Here is a 19,457-nt window from a genome sequence, read left to right on the forward strand (position 1 = left end):
TGTTTTTTCACCAGTATTTCTCATTAGACCTAAAAAAAAAGAATGTTTCGATATATTTTATACATAAAAACTATGTGGGCATAGATTAAATGAAAGCGAAACGTTTTTACGAGTGTAATTTGTTAAGTGAAAAACATTTTCGATTTGAGACATATGAAATTCCATTTTTTTATTATTGCTCTTTATAGAAGCAAGATTATTTTCAAACAACTGCCCAACTTATTAAATGAAAATTTGTAATTGAAAGCATGTGCCTAGTTCAATCACAAGAGTTTGGAAAATTCATAAGCAAAAAATTAATGTATTTTCAATGATATTTTATTTATTCAAATAATTGATATTTTCGAGAAAAATACTTTACAGATAATTATTAATGCATTTGATTCTAAGGAATTGAAATAAATTGATATTCTGAATATTTCCCTGGAATAATTTTTTTCTTCGGTTTCATATAAATAAAGGAGGTAATTTTGCTTATCTTCACTACATTAATTTGTTTGGAGTACTTGTAAGCCTAAATTTTATATCTACCCAATCTAATTTTGCTTATTTTTATAGTGAGCATTTACAAAACACCAGAAAATATTTATGAAAATATGTTGGCTTAAATTCCATTGTTGTGCATCGCAAATTAAATTTCTTTTTTGCATTCATTGTAAAGAATTTAAATTAAAAAGTCACTTAAGTGTTTATGAAATTCAAAGCATGTCCTTTTGTCGAAATATTGGGGGAGTAGGGTCTTTTATTCTTAGTAGAAATGATTAAAAATGTTTGACAAAAACATGTTATAGTCTGAAAATTCCAAATTTAATTTCGACTTTCAGTCAGGAATTCAAAAGAAACAAAATTCAAAAGAATTTCCGCACCTAAGCAATTGACAAATTTCAGATTATAATAATAACATTTTTTTTAAAAAATATTTTTGCTTTTAGAACATCAAGTAAAGCTTTTGAAAGGAATTTAATCTGTACTCTCCGTGGAAAAACAATCGATTTAGAGTTTTCACACTCATCCTATATTTTTAAAAAGCTGCAAACGTCGGCAAACACTTTCTCTCATAAACTGTTATGATTCTTCAAAAGATTATTGGAGCCAAGCAGGGAAAAAGAAAACAATCTATTTTTCCCAAAAAAGTTACTTTAACGATCAAACCAGAGTGTTTATCTTTACTGTTTTGATAAGTTTACAAGTGTTTTCTCTAGCTAAGAATCGATATTTTTCTTCCTCTAGGCGTCGAGCTACGGTCTCACAGGGATAGAGTTATTTACAGTGTCTCCGAAAGGAGTAGGAGAAAACACGATAAAAAAAGGTCGTGGAGAGATTCTGGAGAAGGGTAATATCACTTTTGTAGTTTCTAATGGAATTTGTCTATTGAAAATTTTAAAACTAAAGTAAAATAAAGTGCCGTCTGGAAATGTTAGAATGTTCTTGAAAAGTTCCAGGTCATGATGATGTTACTTTCGTAATGCTTGCTGTCCAAACTTTTGCTAGAATCAAAGAAGACAAAAAAAATGTCAACTAAATGATTTAAAACAAATGCATTTATCAGAAGTTCCGTGATTTCCTTTTATGAAATAATGTGTCTATGTTGAAAATTGATTTCGTTTTATATATATATATATATATATAAAACAAAGTTAAAGCTTTTCTGTGTCATTTTGTGTATTAATTTCAGAGTAAAAAATGAAGTTTTGTCAAGTTAACTTATAATCTGACACGAATTATGATTTACATTAAATGAATTTTTTTCACGATTTTTTTTTTTTTTACTTTAAAAGCATTATTTTGGAATAAAAATTTGAAGTATTTTTATGACATTCTTTTAACTCATATTAAAGAAAATAATAAAAAAAATGATGAAATCATGTTCTTTGATTTTATACCATATAATAAATACTACAGTTTTTAAAATTTATTTTAATTTTAATATAACTAATTTGATAACCATAAAACCATTTTTAACATATTCTTCAAACATTTTTAACATTCAAGCATAAAACAATTTTTACACATTTTAAATTTCAAAAGCATTTTTAACATACTTTTTGTTAGGGTTAAAGTTAATATAATATTCATTTTTTTTATAGATATATTATTTATTATAAATAATTGTAAGTTTAAATTTATTTACAATAGTGTAAGTGATTGAAAAGAATTTGCCTTATCATTATAGATTAGTTTCAAAATGTTTAATTTTTTTTCTTATATAAGTTGATAACATCAAGCACATTTCAATTAGCATTAACTGGTAATAGAAATAACTTGATAACTTATAAAAATTTTGCTAGCATTTTTCAATACTTTCATATGTCATAAAAGTTATAATCTTGGATATTTATAAAAAAAAATAAATGGATTGTTTTTCATAAAGGTAAGAATTTTGATCAAAGTGAAGAAAACATTTTGCAGGAATACCAGGATATATTTAAGGTATTATACAAATTGAAATCCTTAATAAGAATAGTACTACTACAAATCCTGCTTCTTTTTATCTTTCTTGGATAATTGGGAAACACGTCTATTTCATCGAGAAATTGTATTTTCAATGATAATCGTTGCATTTTAATGAAAACTACATAATCAACTCAATATTAAATATATTGGACATTTGATAATGGAAAAGTCATTTAAGTTTTCTTAAGAAGTGATTGTACTATTAAAAACTGACATATATATTGAACTTTCTAGCTGAAATGAAAAAAATAAATAGAGTAAAATTATATTAAAAAATGAATATTAAGAAATGTTGAATATTTTTATTCAAACGGAAGGAAAATTGTTCGAGGTTTTATTAATCTTTCAAAACAATATGACATTTGCCGTGTTACTTCTGCGGGAGAACATGTCAACGTTCTAGATGTAATTCTTTATGAATTAAATTTCATCAAAATCGTCCACTGTATTTTCAAAAGGATACTTCAAACTAATATTTGATCTAATTATTAAACACATAGAGAGAGAAATCACACTTTTTAGCATAAACCTAGCTCCATTCTTTGGAATAAGATATCTCATTTTGCCGTAAAATCTTTCGAAGAGCATGATTTATTCTAAGTACACTCTTCTCTTTAAATGGAATTTGATTTCGGCTTGAAATTCAATTTGATTCTTTTATTAAATTTTTGATTTTTTTACAACCAACATGTAGCTGCGTAGCATAAAAATTGGAAATGTATAAAAATATGACTGCATTAATTGGAAATGTAGTTTAAGTAAATAAAAATAATATAAGAGAAAATAAACATATTATTTTTAAATATTTTGAAAATAATTTTTATTAATAATGATTTCGAGCAGCAAAGGAAAATTTATTTAGTTGCTTTCTTAATTCAAAATGTACAAATGATTTTTTTTATTCCTTTCTTTGTCAGACATTGTACTTTTTATTACGTTAGGTGTAAGTCTTTGGCAGTTTTTTCTTAAATGTTGAAAGCTCGTCATCCTGTGAATAACTGCATTTTGCATATATATTTTGTTTCAATATTATTCTTAATTTGCTATTATTTTTTTAAATGTGGACTTTTGGTATACATGTTTTTTATAAGAAAACGTGAATTGTATGATGATTTTGACTGTAATTTTTATATCAGCATTCTAGCACAAAGAAAACTTGAATCAAAAATTCTTTCTGATGGCAAGTCATTCTAGATAACTGCATAGAAAAAATAAAAGTTTGGCAGTGGAACTATTGCTTATTTCTGATGTAGAAAGTTATGCAAATAAGTTTAAAAGGAACACAGAATACCTTTCATTTTTTCACTTAAAAGTACTGACGGATATTTTAGAAAAAAAAAAAAAAGATTGGCCATGGGTGAAATATGGAAGAAGGAAAACAAATTGTAGAATTAAGCATTCTTATTTGATTTAAAAGCCTTTAGTATTATGATAAAGTTTATTCAAGCTTGTCTTATAAAAACACACATGGGTATTAACATCTACAACGAAAAATAATTATTAATGTTTTCTTTTTGTTAAAAATTTCAGTTTTTATCTTTTTTAAGGCTTTAATTAATTAAATTTTTTTATATATTTTACTCGATTTAATTAGGAGAATAAATATTAGAAACTAAAAAAAAAAAAAAAGATTAAATACTTCAATTGCCTGTAAAAAATTTTGTTTCGTCCCATTGACAAAATTGCATGGGGCATGGTTTTTTATTGAAAGAAATTGTTTCATAAACTTTCATCTGGATATTCTGTAAGTTCACAACCGCGTATCGTATCACTATATGTCAAGACTTTTTAGAACTCTGATTCTTTTCAATACTTCTTCGGTTTAAAATGCAGATAGATTGTGTTATGGAATTTTGTAATGAATATATAACAGTCATTAATCATTTATGATTAATAATAAGAGCACTTAATATTTATAATTACCAGTGAATGTGATAAATTGATTAATCACTTTTACCGGTTATTAAAAATAATAATAGATTAATGGTATTCACCTTAACATGCGCATTACAATTTTTTAGAATATAAATCACATTAGCTATTACATTTTCAGCCAAATTATATTTATTATAAAATATAATGGATATGGTTCAATAAATATATAAATTTTAGTCATTATATATCATTTTTTATCATTATATAGAATTTTAACTTGAATTATTTTTATGTATCAGTGAATTTATAAAGCTGGAATCATCTAATTTTAAAAGTAAGAGGATAACGAATTCATAACTTTTAACATTTAAAATCTTTGTTCGAGATTTCACTTTAAAATAAAACATTCGTTATCTGTTTTTACAGGAATTCTAGTACAGAGTCTGATAATGACGATATCATGTACGCTGTCCATTCTTCAGATGACAGGATATTTAGAGATGAAGCTAGAGAATCTGAAACAGAATGTGATAGATTATGTAAGCTCTCAATCATTTTAGCTATTTAAATGCGAATTTACAAGTAAAATAATTTATATATTTTGAATCAAATTTCTTTGCAATTCTGAAACCATATGTTTAACTTTATAATTTTTTTTTTTTTTTTTTTTTTTTTTACATTTAACCTAAAAGATTTTTTATCAAAAATTTGGAATAATTATTAAATGGCTATAACATTTGAATGAAAATTAAACAGAGAAAATGATTCATTTGAATTTTTAATTTCCAAGACAAAACTTTGTGCCGTTTATATTTTGATACGTTATATATCAAATTAAATGTAATGAACCAATAAGAGAATTAAAACTTATAAAGGATAAAGCACTTTTCATGTTTCAACTTGGTAGTATAATTCCCGCAGTAGTAATTAAACTATGAGATAGTTTATTATATTTGAATAGACCATCTAATAATTTTAAAATTTATATTAGTATTTTCTCTGATCGGATAGTGATCTGAAAAACATTCAATTTAAGTGTGTGTTCGTTGTTGATAATTATTAATACATCATCAAAACATTTCCTTTTGAAAAACTCAAATTGATTATTGATATTTTCAAATTTTTTATTTATTCAAATATTATGGTTACACTTTATATAAAAAATAACGTGAAAATTTTGCGTTAAGAAGTGTAAAATCAAATGATGCATACTTTATTTTGAAAGAAATAAAGTGAATCTTCATTGCCCGATGTTGATCACTATTTATTAAAAAAATATTATATTTATATAATAATAGCCCCCTTTGGCGACCAGCCAGTTCGCCAATCTTAATGTCTAATGTTCGCCAATCTTAAAATTTTAATAATTAAATATTTTATGCAATTCCTACTTTAATAGATCCTTCATCAAAATATTTTAAAACTTCAAATTTTGATTGTCATATAATTCATTAATAATATTATAAAGGCCTTCAGTCATTACGTAATATGTATCTCTCTAATTTTCTGTTAGCACCCGTAGAATTTATGCTTTAAATTAAAGTGGAAAGAATTAATCTTCAATTAATATAATAATATTTTTTACTGAAACAAAGCCTTTTTTTTATAATCTGATTACTGAAAATAGAGTCACTCAGCGTTTAAACTTTATGGTCACTAAAGAATATCTTTTTTAAAATTTATTTAATATCTCACGAATTTGTCAACAAAATTTTTTTATATTCATTATGAGCAGATCGATTAATTAACAATGTTTAATTTAAAATGCATCAAACACTAAGAAAATAAAACGAATCGTTTAAAATAAACGGTTGAAAACAGGTTTAAAAAAAATACTTAAAAAACAATGTACTTAAAACTATAAGCATATACAAAAAATATATAACTAACATAAATCCATTTTAATTACAAAAGCATATAACGAACCTAAAAATAATTTAAATCCAGTCCGCATCCATTGATAATAATTGTCATACAATGCGGAATTCAGAACACAATGCGCATGCGTGAATTTTCAACACCAGTTATGTAACGCAAACCAGTTATGTAACGTGGTTTTTTCTACGCCAGTTGGGGCAACGCTAAGCGGATTAAAAATTTTTAATTTCCTTTATTCTGTTTTATTTTAATTCAAAAGTACTTCAGAATGAATCTGAAAGATCGATTAATTAGCAATGTTTAATTTTAAATCCATCATACATTAAGAAAATAAACAGAATCGTTTGAAATAATCCGCCGGAAATTTTTAACCCTAGCCTCATTACTGTTGGAAGAAGAAAAAAAAAAAAAAACTGAAGCCTTACTCATTTGGCGGTGGGGAAAATGGAAGATTTTTTGGCTGGAAATTTAGTTTTTAATTAATAATTAAAATTCTAATTAAAAATTCTAATTAAAATTCTAATTAAAAAAAGGAACCCCAGGTGCACATTCTCAACCTCCAAGGTATACATGTACCAAATTTGGTAGCTGTAGGTCAAACGGTCTGGCCTGTAGAGCGTCAACACACACACACACAATGAGCTTTATTATAAGTATCGATAAATATTTTTCATTATTTCTAAAATACAAAAATCTTAAATAACAATCAAAAACACAAGATAATTTATTCAATCAAGTTAAAATTGAAACGTTGCACATTTCTGAGACTTCATGAAATTTTTGATTAGTTGTTGAGTTAGCACATAGAAAATATATATTCATTGAGGCTTAAGAAATTCCATAATTTTAAAATAATTTGTTTTGAGTAATAATCAGAATAATTAATATAAAGATCACCTGTCATGAGAAAAAAATACAATTTTAATCGCCAAATTACTAAATTATTTTCATCCACTGCATTTAGGAAGTAACACAAATACCCCATAGATTGAATTGTAGCATCAGTGATGTCTTGCCCTGATGTGGCATCCTGATTCATTGAATGATAGTCGTCTCTATAATAATGATTTGGTAACTAACGCAGATATCTAATGGCTCATCAGCGACCATGGTACAATTAGTTAGTAGGAGATACATGTCACAATTAGAGTTATGGCAAATGGGTCCCACGACTCATATCCTCACCAAAGAAACGAAAACCAACTATTGAAATGAAAGCTTCTCACTTCCATATACAGGATGTTTCCGGAGGGATCTGTGAATGGATCATGAGAATGAGCTAAATCATTTTGTATTTAATTGAATAAGGGTAGAGTGATAACAAATATTTTTTTATTCATTGTTTATAAATAAAAAAAACTGGTTATAACGATCCTAAATCGAAACTAAATTATGAATAAGTTATTTTATTATTGTTAGACAGAATCTCACATTACATTTTTAAGAAATTAAATTCATTTGAAAAAATATCAAAATATTGTCCATTTAATCCACATATGTCTATTTCTGTCTTCAATATCAGCAACTAATCCAACGAATTGTGATATAGCACCGCAGTATCAACATATATTGTAAAATGTTATACGATATTAAACAATATTCGCAATATTATATAAAATTGTTTAAAATTATATAATATGATATGATATCTCACGATATTGTGTAATTTGCTGATTTACCTTGGACTGATTTTGGAATTAATATTGATAATTGGTGATCAGAAATTGGAACAGATGATTTCTATTTGAAAAAAAAAAAATGTTCAAATTCATTATTTAAATCGGTGTGTAAATTAAATTATTTAAAAGAAATGTAAATAAAATTATCTTTTATTTCAGGAAAATTACAAAACCTGATTTATAGAGACTACCTTCAAACCAGCATTCAAATCTAATTATGAGCAAATAAGATAAATATATACATTTTTAAAATGTAATGCGCATATTTGATATCTAAAATTCTACCTAAAAGATGAATAAATAACATTTTTATTATTTTACCTCTTTTTAACATTTTATCTACATTATCCAATAATTTATCAACAATGACGAATTGAAGTGGAACTATGACAGATTTATAAATTTTTCATCAAAGTATCTTTTCTAAGACTCCGAAGGTTATTTTTATTGATTACTTCTTAAGAGACCAATACGTCCAGAATCGAATCAATGTCTTCCTATTTATTTAACTAGCTATCATCAATCACCAGCTAAGTCTGAAGATCATCTGTCACAAAGAAAAAGGAAGCAATTTTTATGGCCTGCTTCCTAAATCTTTGCTTCTGACAAACCATTCAAATACATCGGGGCGGAAAAGGGGAAATACTTTTTCATCCGTATTTTATAACCACAAATATGATGTCGTTTCTGTTTTTTCCCCCCTTATAAAGCTTTCATTTTGCATGCGTTCTGAGTCTTGTTCGTTCCTTTCCACCCACCTCACTGGAACACCTCTTTTTTGAAAAGAAAAGAACTCAATAAACACTGCGAAGAAAAAAAGCCTTAGTAATGCAAGAGGTAGAGTCTTGGTGGAGCTGCACAAAAATAAAACCTTAGGCGATTTTTTTTCTTACCATTTTCTTCGAAAAAATTTCAATTTCAAATGTTTATATTTTGAACATTCTTTTCTTTTCTCCCTCCTCCTTCGATAGAAAATGTGTGCGCCGTAGAAAAGAAGTTTTCCTCTCTTGCATTATTCTAAGTTTTTAGAGTAAAAGCGTTTTGAAATGTGGAATTTGAAATGCCGGTTGAGCAGCCAGCGCCACTTGTAATTTTGGTTTCATGTTATTCGATATTGACGTTTCTTTTCAAAAAGAAGCTATTTCTTTTGTGCAAATACTTTGAACAACATTCGACAACTTTCAATGGAATTTGTCTTTCAGGTAATTTTAAAGGCGCTTTTATGTAACTGAGTAAAGTAAATATTCTTTTACTCGAAGTGAAGTATTTTTCCATCATAAAGCCATTATTGGCATGATTTTAGAATCAGTTCTTTTAGAAATCGCAGCCGTATGCATTATATATTTATAATAAAAATACTTCTTTTTCGTTTATAATTCCATTTATTGATTTAATGAGATTTTGATTGTTTTGACATACCGGAATAATTTATAAGTAAAGTTGTAAAATGAAGATGCTCTTCACTGACATAAATTAGATTTGTCTTAAAAATTTGGAATGTTAAGGCATGGTGACCCACATGAAATTGCATAACGAAGAGGGATTCTCATTTCAATGCATGTAATCATGTTAATTAGTTTTGTAGTAGGCAAGTGGGGCAATAATGGCATGATGACTTGCATAAAATCGCATCTGGAAGAAACAATTGCATTAATTGCCCCTGAATATGTTAACTAGATTTGCTGTAAGAAAGCGGGAACTTGGTGATATGATGTCTCAGATAAAATCACATATGGAAATAAACTTGAATTTAAGTGAACGTGAACATGTTAACTAGATTTTTCGTAAGAAGGTAAGAAGTTATTGATTAGGTTTCTCAGATAAATCACATAACGAAGAGAGACACACATCTCATTGCATGTAAACATGTTACTTAGCCTCGTATTGGGAAGTAGGATAGTAGTAACATTATGACTTGCATTAAATCGTATCTTGAAGAAACAATTGCATTCATTGCACGAGAGGATATTAAATGGATTTGTCGTAAGAAAGTGAAACTTTGGTGTCTCACATAACTAGAACGTGAACGTACTAACTAGACTTTTCGTAAGGAAGTAATAAGTTATTGATAAGGTGTCTCACATAAAATCACATAACGAAATAATTTTTACATTTCATTTGTCAAGAGAATGTGGGATCGTAGTACATTGTGTATCACTTAAAATCGTGTAATGATTGGAAGCATTTCATTGAAAATAAATACGTTAATTGAATTAGAAGAAAAGTGGAGCCTAAGTTAGATGGTGGAGCTCATAATATCGCACAACGAAGATACGCATTTCGTTAAAATAAATTGCTTCGTACGCTTCATCGAATTTGCTATCGTTCACTTCATTGATCTCGTAATTAGAAAATGAGACGGGTATGGCATGGTGTAAAATCTGGTTTCCGTGGAATATCCATCCCAAAAGTATTTGTTTTAAAATTGGGTTGCAAGAGCGCTCCTGATTTCCATCGGCTTAGTGTATGTTAAATCCTTTAAGAAAAACAGATGAAAGAGCATGTGGATAGATGTATAATATTTGAGGCAAGAAATTGCAGATTAGGAATCACCCTTATACTCTGAGCGCTTTTCGAAATTACGAAGCATTGATGTGAAAGTTTGGAGAGAGAGAGAGAGAGAGTTGCTGAGCCAGCTACCGTTCTTCATGTCATGTTTCCTCTGTAAAATTAAAAGGACAGTCCCCCAAACATCCTCGCGTAGCTTCAAATTAGCAATTTGTCAAAACTTATTAATAATTATAAGAATTTGATCCAAATACTTTACTGCTGTACCGAAGAGGAATGCCTTTTTAACCAATTAGAAACAATAAATGCGACAGCAACCAACAAAAGCATCAAGTATTGGAAAAATGATACGCAGTAAATATGCTGCTGAGGAATTCACCTCGCATCTTAAACTATGATAACATCTGATAATTATTCAGTTGCAAAACTGAGGATTCTTAATTCTTCCTTGAGATATGATAACAATTTACTATTGTTCTAAAGCAACACTCTATGTATTTATTCTTTCGTTTTCTAACACAATAACATAAGTTAATTTAAAGCCTTTATTCTATGCAATACTTTGATCTATGAGAAACGCTTTTCCACGTTAGTATTAATTACCACAAATAATGAGATTGCTAATGTAGTCTTTCCTCCAATGATCTCTGAATAATTAAATATTTTATGTTAATTATAACATTTTATGATAATCAAGAGTGGCATACTTATTTTTTTTTAAAGGAAAATAATCTTTTTTTATAATACTGACAGTTCTCGGAAGTTTCAATTATTTTTGTAATGTATTTGCATCTTCACGCTCTTTTTTTTTCTTCTGAAGATAAAGCATCTTCTGAAGTTATGAATTTGATATCCAATGTCATTGTTTCCACTTATAAAGTCCATGGATGAAATTCGTAAAAATGAGGTCGGGAGGGAACGATTCAGGCAAATGATTAATTTTTACATTTACCCAGCACTTTCAAAAACCTTCTTGTTTATGTACCTTCAAAATTAGGCTTAGTTTTACGTAAAATAAAGGCAGCAAAATGTATTTAAATATTTTCTATATTATTTAATAATAAAAGGAGACTCTTACTAGTAATATAAAGCATTTTTGTAAGTGATCTTATTAAAAAACCTAATTTTAACTTAAATGTTGATAAAAGTGTGTTAATAGTCAAATTAATAAAATATGTACTAGTTATCTTGAAAGAAGATCGGAATTCTTTTAATACTGAACTAAATTCGAAGTGGATATTTTAACTCCAAGCATTGTTTCATATTTGAATGTATATGCAGACATTTATCTTCATATAAAAATCGTGTATAATATGGAGTACAATTTTTAACCAGATAACAATTTTGATTCTAAATAATTTTTGAGTTGTAATAGATAATACCAAGACAAATTGGTGAAAAGAGCATATAAAAGGGGTTTAATGAATATCATTTCTGAAATAAGAACTCTCGCAAGTCACAAAAAATTCTTAAATATATCACAAATTTATAACAATATACATTGATTTAGAAAGTTTAAACCGATACTGTATTGATGAAGAATACCTCTGAAAATACAGTTTATTTTATTGAAACATAAATACAAATTTTTGATAAAAAAAATTGCAATCTTCATTTGAATATCAAGTTATTAAATAAATTTTGAGGAAAAGTCAAAATTATTTTGGACAATTTCTTTTTGTACTCGCTCTCTTGCAAATATTCCTAGCGACACTTCTTAGGCCTCCGAGAAGTTAACTTTGCTAAAAATCTGTAAGTTAATCAAAACTCACCGCATGTATAGTAAAAAAGAAACATTTTTTAAGTTTAAACTTTCCCTGCTTTAAATGGTCTTTTCAGAACAAATCTTCTTTATTACTCAATACTTAAATATTTATCTTGAAATTTTCAATATAATAGATAGTTCTTGTAAGTGCTTTCACCTAAGTAGCGTGACTCAATAAAAATCGCCTGTTTTATTATACTGGCAAACATGATTGGAACACATTATTATTAGATACAAAGTAGGCAAGTTGAAAATATTGTAACAGTCAAAGAATTCGATTTCAAATTTTGAAGAATCTTTCAATCCAAAAAACATATTTTGGATATTGTGTCTGTCTGTTCACAAATACGATAACTCAATAATTCTTTGAGCTATATAGATAATATCTATTATATGGATAATAAACCAAGTTTGTAAATTTCATCATATTTTTAATGAAATTCATTCCGAACTAGTCTATCTGTTCAGCTGTCCTAATACTATTGAACACGATAGCCATAACTTTTAAAAAAGATAGATAAATAAAATTTGGTACCGAAGTTTAGCATTTAAAATATTTATTCATCCTTCAAAAGCATTGAATATGATAATTAAAAAAATACAATTATATAAATAAATGGATGTTGGTATGCGATCAAATGTATATAATTGTAGTTCTTTGTCAAATATTAGTTTTAATTAATCGGCTAAAAAGCTGGCAAAATGCAATTTTTTGGGCACTTGTGTATCAACTCCATATCAAGAATTAATCTCCAAATATCATGCAATGGTTTTAATAAAAATGTTAGATTAGATAAAAATATTAGATTAAATGTAAGATTAACACTTAGTGTTCACCATTTCAAACATCTATTTGACTTTACTCAAAATCCACAGCGTGTATGTGAGGGTGGGTGTGTAACACATTTATATGAGAGAAGGCAGATAAGTTTTAGGAAGATCATTCTCGCCGATTTAAAATTAATTTTCTCTTAGGGACAGCGCTATTTATTTTTGCTCAATAAATATACATTTGCTCCCACTATATTAAAATATGGATTGTGGGAAAAAGTAAACCGAGGAAAACTGAGGTTTTAAACATTTTCTCTGCCTAGAAGATATTAGTTAATTAATTTATTTATTTGTAAATCTTAGCAATAATATTTAATGAGATTGGTAATATTTTCAGGGAAAACATATGAAAGCTGTCAATATGAGGATACAAAGCGATGGAAGGCTGAACATTCTGTTTTAACCTAGAAAATATATGTAAGTAATTTCATTATCAACTTTCGATGACCAATTATTGATATTACGAAATTTCCATCTTTCTTTTCGTTCTTCAAGCATGTTATAAGTGATATGGAATTCCAATGGATATAGACTGGATAGTATTTAGAAAGTTATGAAGTTATTTTCCAAATTCATGTACTCAGACTAGTAAATTATAATAGTTTTCGTATATTTTTACCTCTTGATTCATCAGTTATTTGCTCGGTTTAATTTTAGGGATTCCTGTCATATGAGAAAAATGTACGTTGCATAAATTTGCTGAAACCTAATTAGCTGTTAAGAATACCATATATGTATATTTTAATTTCAAATAAACTAATATAATTATATATACATTGTGAAATATATATACAGTTAATAAAGTGATGTGAAAATAAAGTATATGAAATTAAAAAAAAAGTATATAAATAATAAATGTATAAATAAAAAAGTATGTTATAAAATATAAAAATAATTAATTAATACTATGAAAATTCCTTACAATAAGAATTTAAGCACTTGGTCAAACTTTAAATTTTAATATCGTGATACTTTTAGATGTTATAATAAAAGGCTGTATTGTATTAGACTAGTTTTTTCCGGGGGGGGGCAAAAGTACTTATCGCAATCTGGTCAGATATTATTTATTTAAATATTACTAGTCATATTTTGTTTAATTCCCATATTTTTATTTTATAGATATGATCAGTTAGATAATTATGAACCACTTCTCAGAAATGATTCACTACAAAATTAAACACAAAAATTTTATTTTAATTGCTTTATATAAATTCAGTGTAGTGCATCGCATAAATTATAAGTTTGTAGAAATTGCTTTATAATTTTAATTATTTAAAAGTTTAATTTCATTGATGATTCCGATACCTTCACTGTTTACTTCAAGGTTTTTTAGCTCAAATTATTATTAATTACGAAGAAAATACTTAAGAATGTTTCACACTTAAAAATATTCTTTATTTATTTTTAATTAAAACATTATTTAATCACTATTGCATTATAATAATGCATAGGTTATTTTTCTTATACTACGGTCTTGAGACAAGTCCACAGTCTCTTTTATAAGCTTAAATGCATAAAGGAAATCTTACTTGACGTTGTTAAAAGGAAATTCAGGCCCGCAGATGATTGATTTAGGTCTTATAGTAATTAAATTGATTTGGGTTTTGCAGAACTAACAATTGTAACTCTTCATCAAAAACTTGCGTATCATCAGATATTTATACAAAAATATCTAAATAAATCAAATTTAGAAATTGGATTAAAAATACATAAAATAACAAGATTAAGTATAAATACAAAGTGCATAAAAATTAACTAAAAATTTAAAGTGTCAAAGAAAGGCACACAAGGAGTTTAGAGATATTAACGAAAGCACTTAAATTTTTATTTCAAAAATTTAACAATATTAATAATTCATAAGCGATATTTAAATATTAGTTACCGGAAAAATGATCTAAGATTTAGTTTTTTTAAAAAATACATTTAAATTACATAAATTATTAAAAGTTAATGATGAGGAAAATATCTATTGATGATAAATCGTTCATGACGTAAAGAAAGTTGTTAATGCGTTGCATACTTTAGGAAGAATTTATTAATACAGCACCATTTTGAAATATCAAATGATTTATGAATACAAATACCATAAATTTCCTGTCATATAGCAAATATCTTGCATTAAGATTTATGGATGATAACTATTTGCATTCTGAACCAAATGACCTTTAAAACTCAGAAAAATCTCAGATGAATTCCCTGTCAAAACCATTCAATTCAAATATGACGTTCTCTTTAATGAAAAATTCTTTTTAAACAATGTATAATAGTTAAACTTTCTTAAGAAATGTCAAATCCCTTTCAAAATTAAAAATAAAACTAATATAACGGTAGCAATTGATAAAGTTTTGAAAAGTAGTAAATATTTGAATGAAGTATTAAGACAAGAACTAGAAGCGTTCGGTTTCCGTTTATTTGTTTTGTTTCTAGCAAGATAAATAGCAGCGACATTTGAAATGAAGAATTGTTTTAATTCTATTTCTTTGCAGGTGAAAGAGAAGTGTGCCAATGAAATTCATCGCTTAAGGAAAGAAAAGAAATGCATTTTTACTGTTTTTATTTACTTACATTTTAAAGTCTGAAAAGTGAAAGTGTCTGTAAAAAAGAATTGTCTTAGAAAGAAAGAAAGGAGAAAACTGAAAACTTTCCTTCAAGAATCAGTTGACTGATAATGCAAATGTGATTATTTCAAGAAAAACCTTTGATGAATGATGCTTAAGCTATGAAAATGTGATATGTAAATGAGTTTATCGGAGTACGTTTAATGTCGTTTCTGTACAAACATTTTGAAAAATAAACTCATTTGTTTCCCAGAACGAAGAAGTGTTTATTCGTTTCAAATGCAGCACATCTGACATTTTAATCGATTGCGTATTTTTCAGTTAGAAAATTAAATATCTCCTATGTAATGAGACATTGCAACTAGGGAAGACCGAAACTGAAATAGAAAATTTTTATAATGGAGCTCATTATAAATTTACTTTTTAATGCTAGTGCATTCTATTGAATGTATAACAGATTCATAACTTGGAAAATCCATGCAACATATCGATTTTTTTATACTGGAATGTATGAATTATTATGATTCATATAGTTTCAAAAACAGCCTGTTGAACTAGGGCTGATAAAAAACAAAAGGATGATTCTTCATACATAGTTATGGCATGCTGTAACAGTTGATGACAGTGTAAATAGATGGGGGTTATTTTTTTTGCGCTTTGAGAATGGTGATTTCACTGAAATGCAATCTATACAAAATTTATGATTGAGGATACAACAAAAATAATGTTACCTATTTTCAATATTTTTTTTCAGAATAATTTTAATATCAAATAAAATTAATTTTATTTTATTTAGTCTTTAACGTAAAATTTATTAAAAGTAATTTTATGATTCAGGCTTCTCAAATAATAGTTATATTATATTATATGAAATAAATCTAATTATGTGCACATTTATTTTAAAACAAATTAAATAAAAACAATTGTTTTTTATTTAATTTATATTTGTGTTTTTATATTTTTTTAAAAATTTTAATAATTTATTTCTATTAAGTTATTAAAATTGAATGTTTTATAGAATGTGATTATGGAATTTACATTTCACATTGAAAATACACATTCTTTATTTTGTATCTTTTATTATATGTACAAAATATTAGTATCTATATATACTAAAATTGTAAAAAAGTTAAAAAAAAAAAACCGGAAGAGTAAATTTCTATATTTTTAAATTATAAATTTTATGAAACTTCTTCCGACAAATATTACTTTTTAATTTTAATTGTGTCAAATATATTTTGAAAAATCTATTTCTCAACAACTTTACAATACAAATGCAAAAATTAAAATATTAACTTTAATCGCAATTATTTTTTTTAAAATTCCTAGTACGATGTTATCAATAGGCACTTAAAATCCGTTCCAGATTTTTATTCATTTAAAACGAAATTCTTAAGTTTTCATTTTTAAAAGAAACATTTAAAAATATTGAATAAATTCGAAACAGTACACATTTTACAAGGTCAATATTTCGTTTTCATACTTCCAATCATGTCGCTACTTATTAGATTAATTTCGAGATACTTTCTCTAAATATAATGGCACCTGTCTGTGGCCTAAACCTCATTTTGCAGCCATTAGAGATAAATATATATTTATAGTTAAAAAAATGTTGTAATTGTAATGTTGTAATCAATTATATTTTATGATGTATAAGAAATGAGTGTACTAATAGTGTAATTAACAGTTTAGAGATTAATTCTTGAGATACGATTACGGCAAATGTTGTATGCATGTAAAAATCAAAGCAATTTTTTTGAATAAGAGATCACCTTAATTGATTGATTTCAATTTTATTGCCATGATAGCTTAGATTCATGTTTTGGATGGAAAAAATAATACTTCACCTTTTGTTATTATTAGAAGGTAGAATTAAATCTATATTTTCCGTTCTATAATAAGTTGATCTAAAAGCGAGAATAAAAAAAAATAATTAAGGTACTTATATACTTTATTGCCACACCCTTAAGTTTTTGTCACCAACAACCAAGACATTTTCCCAAGATGGTTGCATTACATATAAAGAATCTTGGAAAAATCAGCGCATTCTAAAAATCACCAGGTAAGTCTCGGTGATTTTATCAGTAAGTCTTTAAATATAAACAAGAAATGGAATTTCTCATGTTATAGAGCACTATAATATAATTTAAGGATATTTATCTATGAATTAGAAAACACAACATCATCATTAAAATTATGAATATTGAAATGCCCCGAACGCCCGTTTAACAAAAGTAGGGAGGTTGCCCAAGACGCCAGAATATCACATTTAATAAAGGAGTATTTTCACCTTTATTACTTTACAGTTAAAAAACATGAGCTATCATTGCAATTTTTGAGGAAGAAAAGGATTTTTTTTTAAATCTTTGACAAAAAACTTAGGCTTTCCAATATTTTGAGTTACCTGAATTCGAATAATTTTAAAATGTGAGGAGAGAGAACAGGCTGAAAAAAGGTTTTGAATGATATTAAATTTTTACATATTTATATATCATCATGAAATATGAGATTGGAAAGCATAGCCATGTTAAATCAACATCAGAAATCAGTTTTCAACGAAGAGAAATGTTTTTAACTGAAGGCAATTAAAATTACTTGACCTATTTCTTATATTTCCTAAAAAAAGCAGTTAAGCTGTGTTTGCCAGTCTTTATCACCAGGTCTTGGAAATTAATGTCGTAAAAAGGAAAGTTTTAAATCTTTCATCCATCAATTAATGATCTGAAAAGTGTCAAATTTGCGCTCCACTAATTTTTACAGAATCATCGGATTTTTTAATATTTTAATTAACTTTTTTTCTTTTACCAAATGCGTAGTTCTTAGTTTTATCCTTAATAAACTTCGGAATCGATCGGAATCGGACAAAATAACGACGTTTATCACCATGCAGTTATAATTAAAATTGATTAATTATGATTGCAAGACAAACTAATTAGTCTATTGTTTTATCTGAAAGGTAGCATTTACATTAAGCAGAATAGGAACGGAATTCACAGTAAAAGTTTTTATACGCATAGATAAACCATTGTATATAAAAATCATATTTTATCATTATTTTTTCGAATAATACAAAAGCGAAACATTATTTCGAATGCAAAAAGTTATCTCAGTATATAACGTTACAGAAAGTTTTAAAGATTTAAAACCTGCAAGAATTATTTTTTTTTACTTGATACATTATTATTATGATCTGCTTTTGTATATTTCAAGTAACATTCTATTGCTGAAAAATAATTCGGGCACCATTGAGTAATATTACGTATATTGAAGAATACCTAAAAGCCTATCAGCAATATTATACAATATTTAATAATGTTTAAGAATGACTGAAATATTTACTTAAAAGTATACTTAAAGAAAGTTTTGTCACAGTTATGAATTTCAACATAATAATTATTTTATATTCAGGTTTTATCTCAAATAATTCGATAAAAATATTGCATTGATTTAATATTTTATAAAATAGGATGTTCACAAATGAATATTCCCGTGTTGTTAGGCTATTAAAAACAAGCAAGTCAAAGCACAACACTGTTGTTCAAAGACAATCATACAGTTGAAAGTTAACTTCCTCACAATTATAAATGTTCAGTGTAGCTCCTCTAGAGGTATGAAAATTATTGGAGTGTTAATATGATAGATCAGCCCGCACATTTTTCTGCGTGTGTGGTTTCAAGAAAGGCTGCATATAAGGTGGTATTTCCCAATGGGTTACTTTAAGCAAACGTGTTTTTCTCATGATAGCAATTGCCTTTACTCGAATCTGGAGCCTTTCACCTAACCTCACAATTTTTTCATCATATTTGGTGTGACGCTTTGCAAGGATGCATATATAAGTATTTAAACACTATCAATAGAATGTTCATAGAAGTTACGAAATCCTCTTGTGTCGCCTGGATATCGCTACCA

The 19,457-nt window shown here is 26.8% G+C and overlaps 1 protein-coding gene across 2 annotated transcripts in view; it reads left to right on the plus strand.

Annotated features, from left to right (window-relative positions):
* Positions 1-15,754, plus strand: part of LOC129981891 (cell adhesion molecule Dscam2-like) — a 464,610-nt gene extending 448,856 nt beyond the window's left edge. For both annotated transcript variants that reach the window (XM_056092937.1, XM_056092938.1), the window contains 4 exons: positions 1,231-1,333; positions 4,756-4,868; positions 13,328-13,407; positions 15,477-15,754. In XM_056092937.1, the coding sequence (XP_055948912.1) occupies positions 1,231-1,333; positions 4,756-4,868; positions 13,328-13,398 (287 nt within the window). In that variant the 3' untranslated portion in view covers positions 13,399-13,407; positions 15,477-15,754. The remainder of the gene's footprint in view (positions 1-1,230; positions 1,334-4,755; positions 4,869-13,327; positions 13,408-15,476) is intronic.
* The last annotated feature ends 3,703 nt before the right edge of the window (positions 15,755-19,457 follow it).

This window comes from Argiope bruennichi, chromosome 8, assembly GCF_947563725.1.
Source record: "Argiope bruennichi chromosome 8, qqArgBrue1.1, whole genome shotgun sequence".
Classification (NCBI taxonomy): Eukaryota; Metazoa; Arthropoda; class Arachnida; order Araneae; family Araneidae; genus Argiope; species Argiope bruennichi.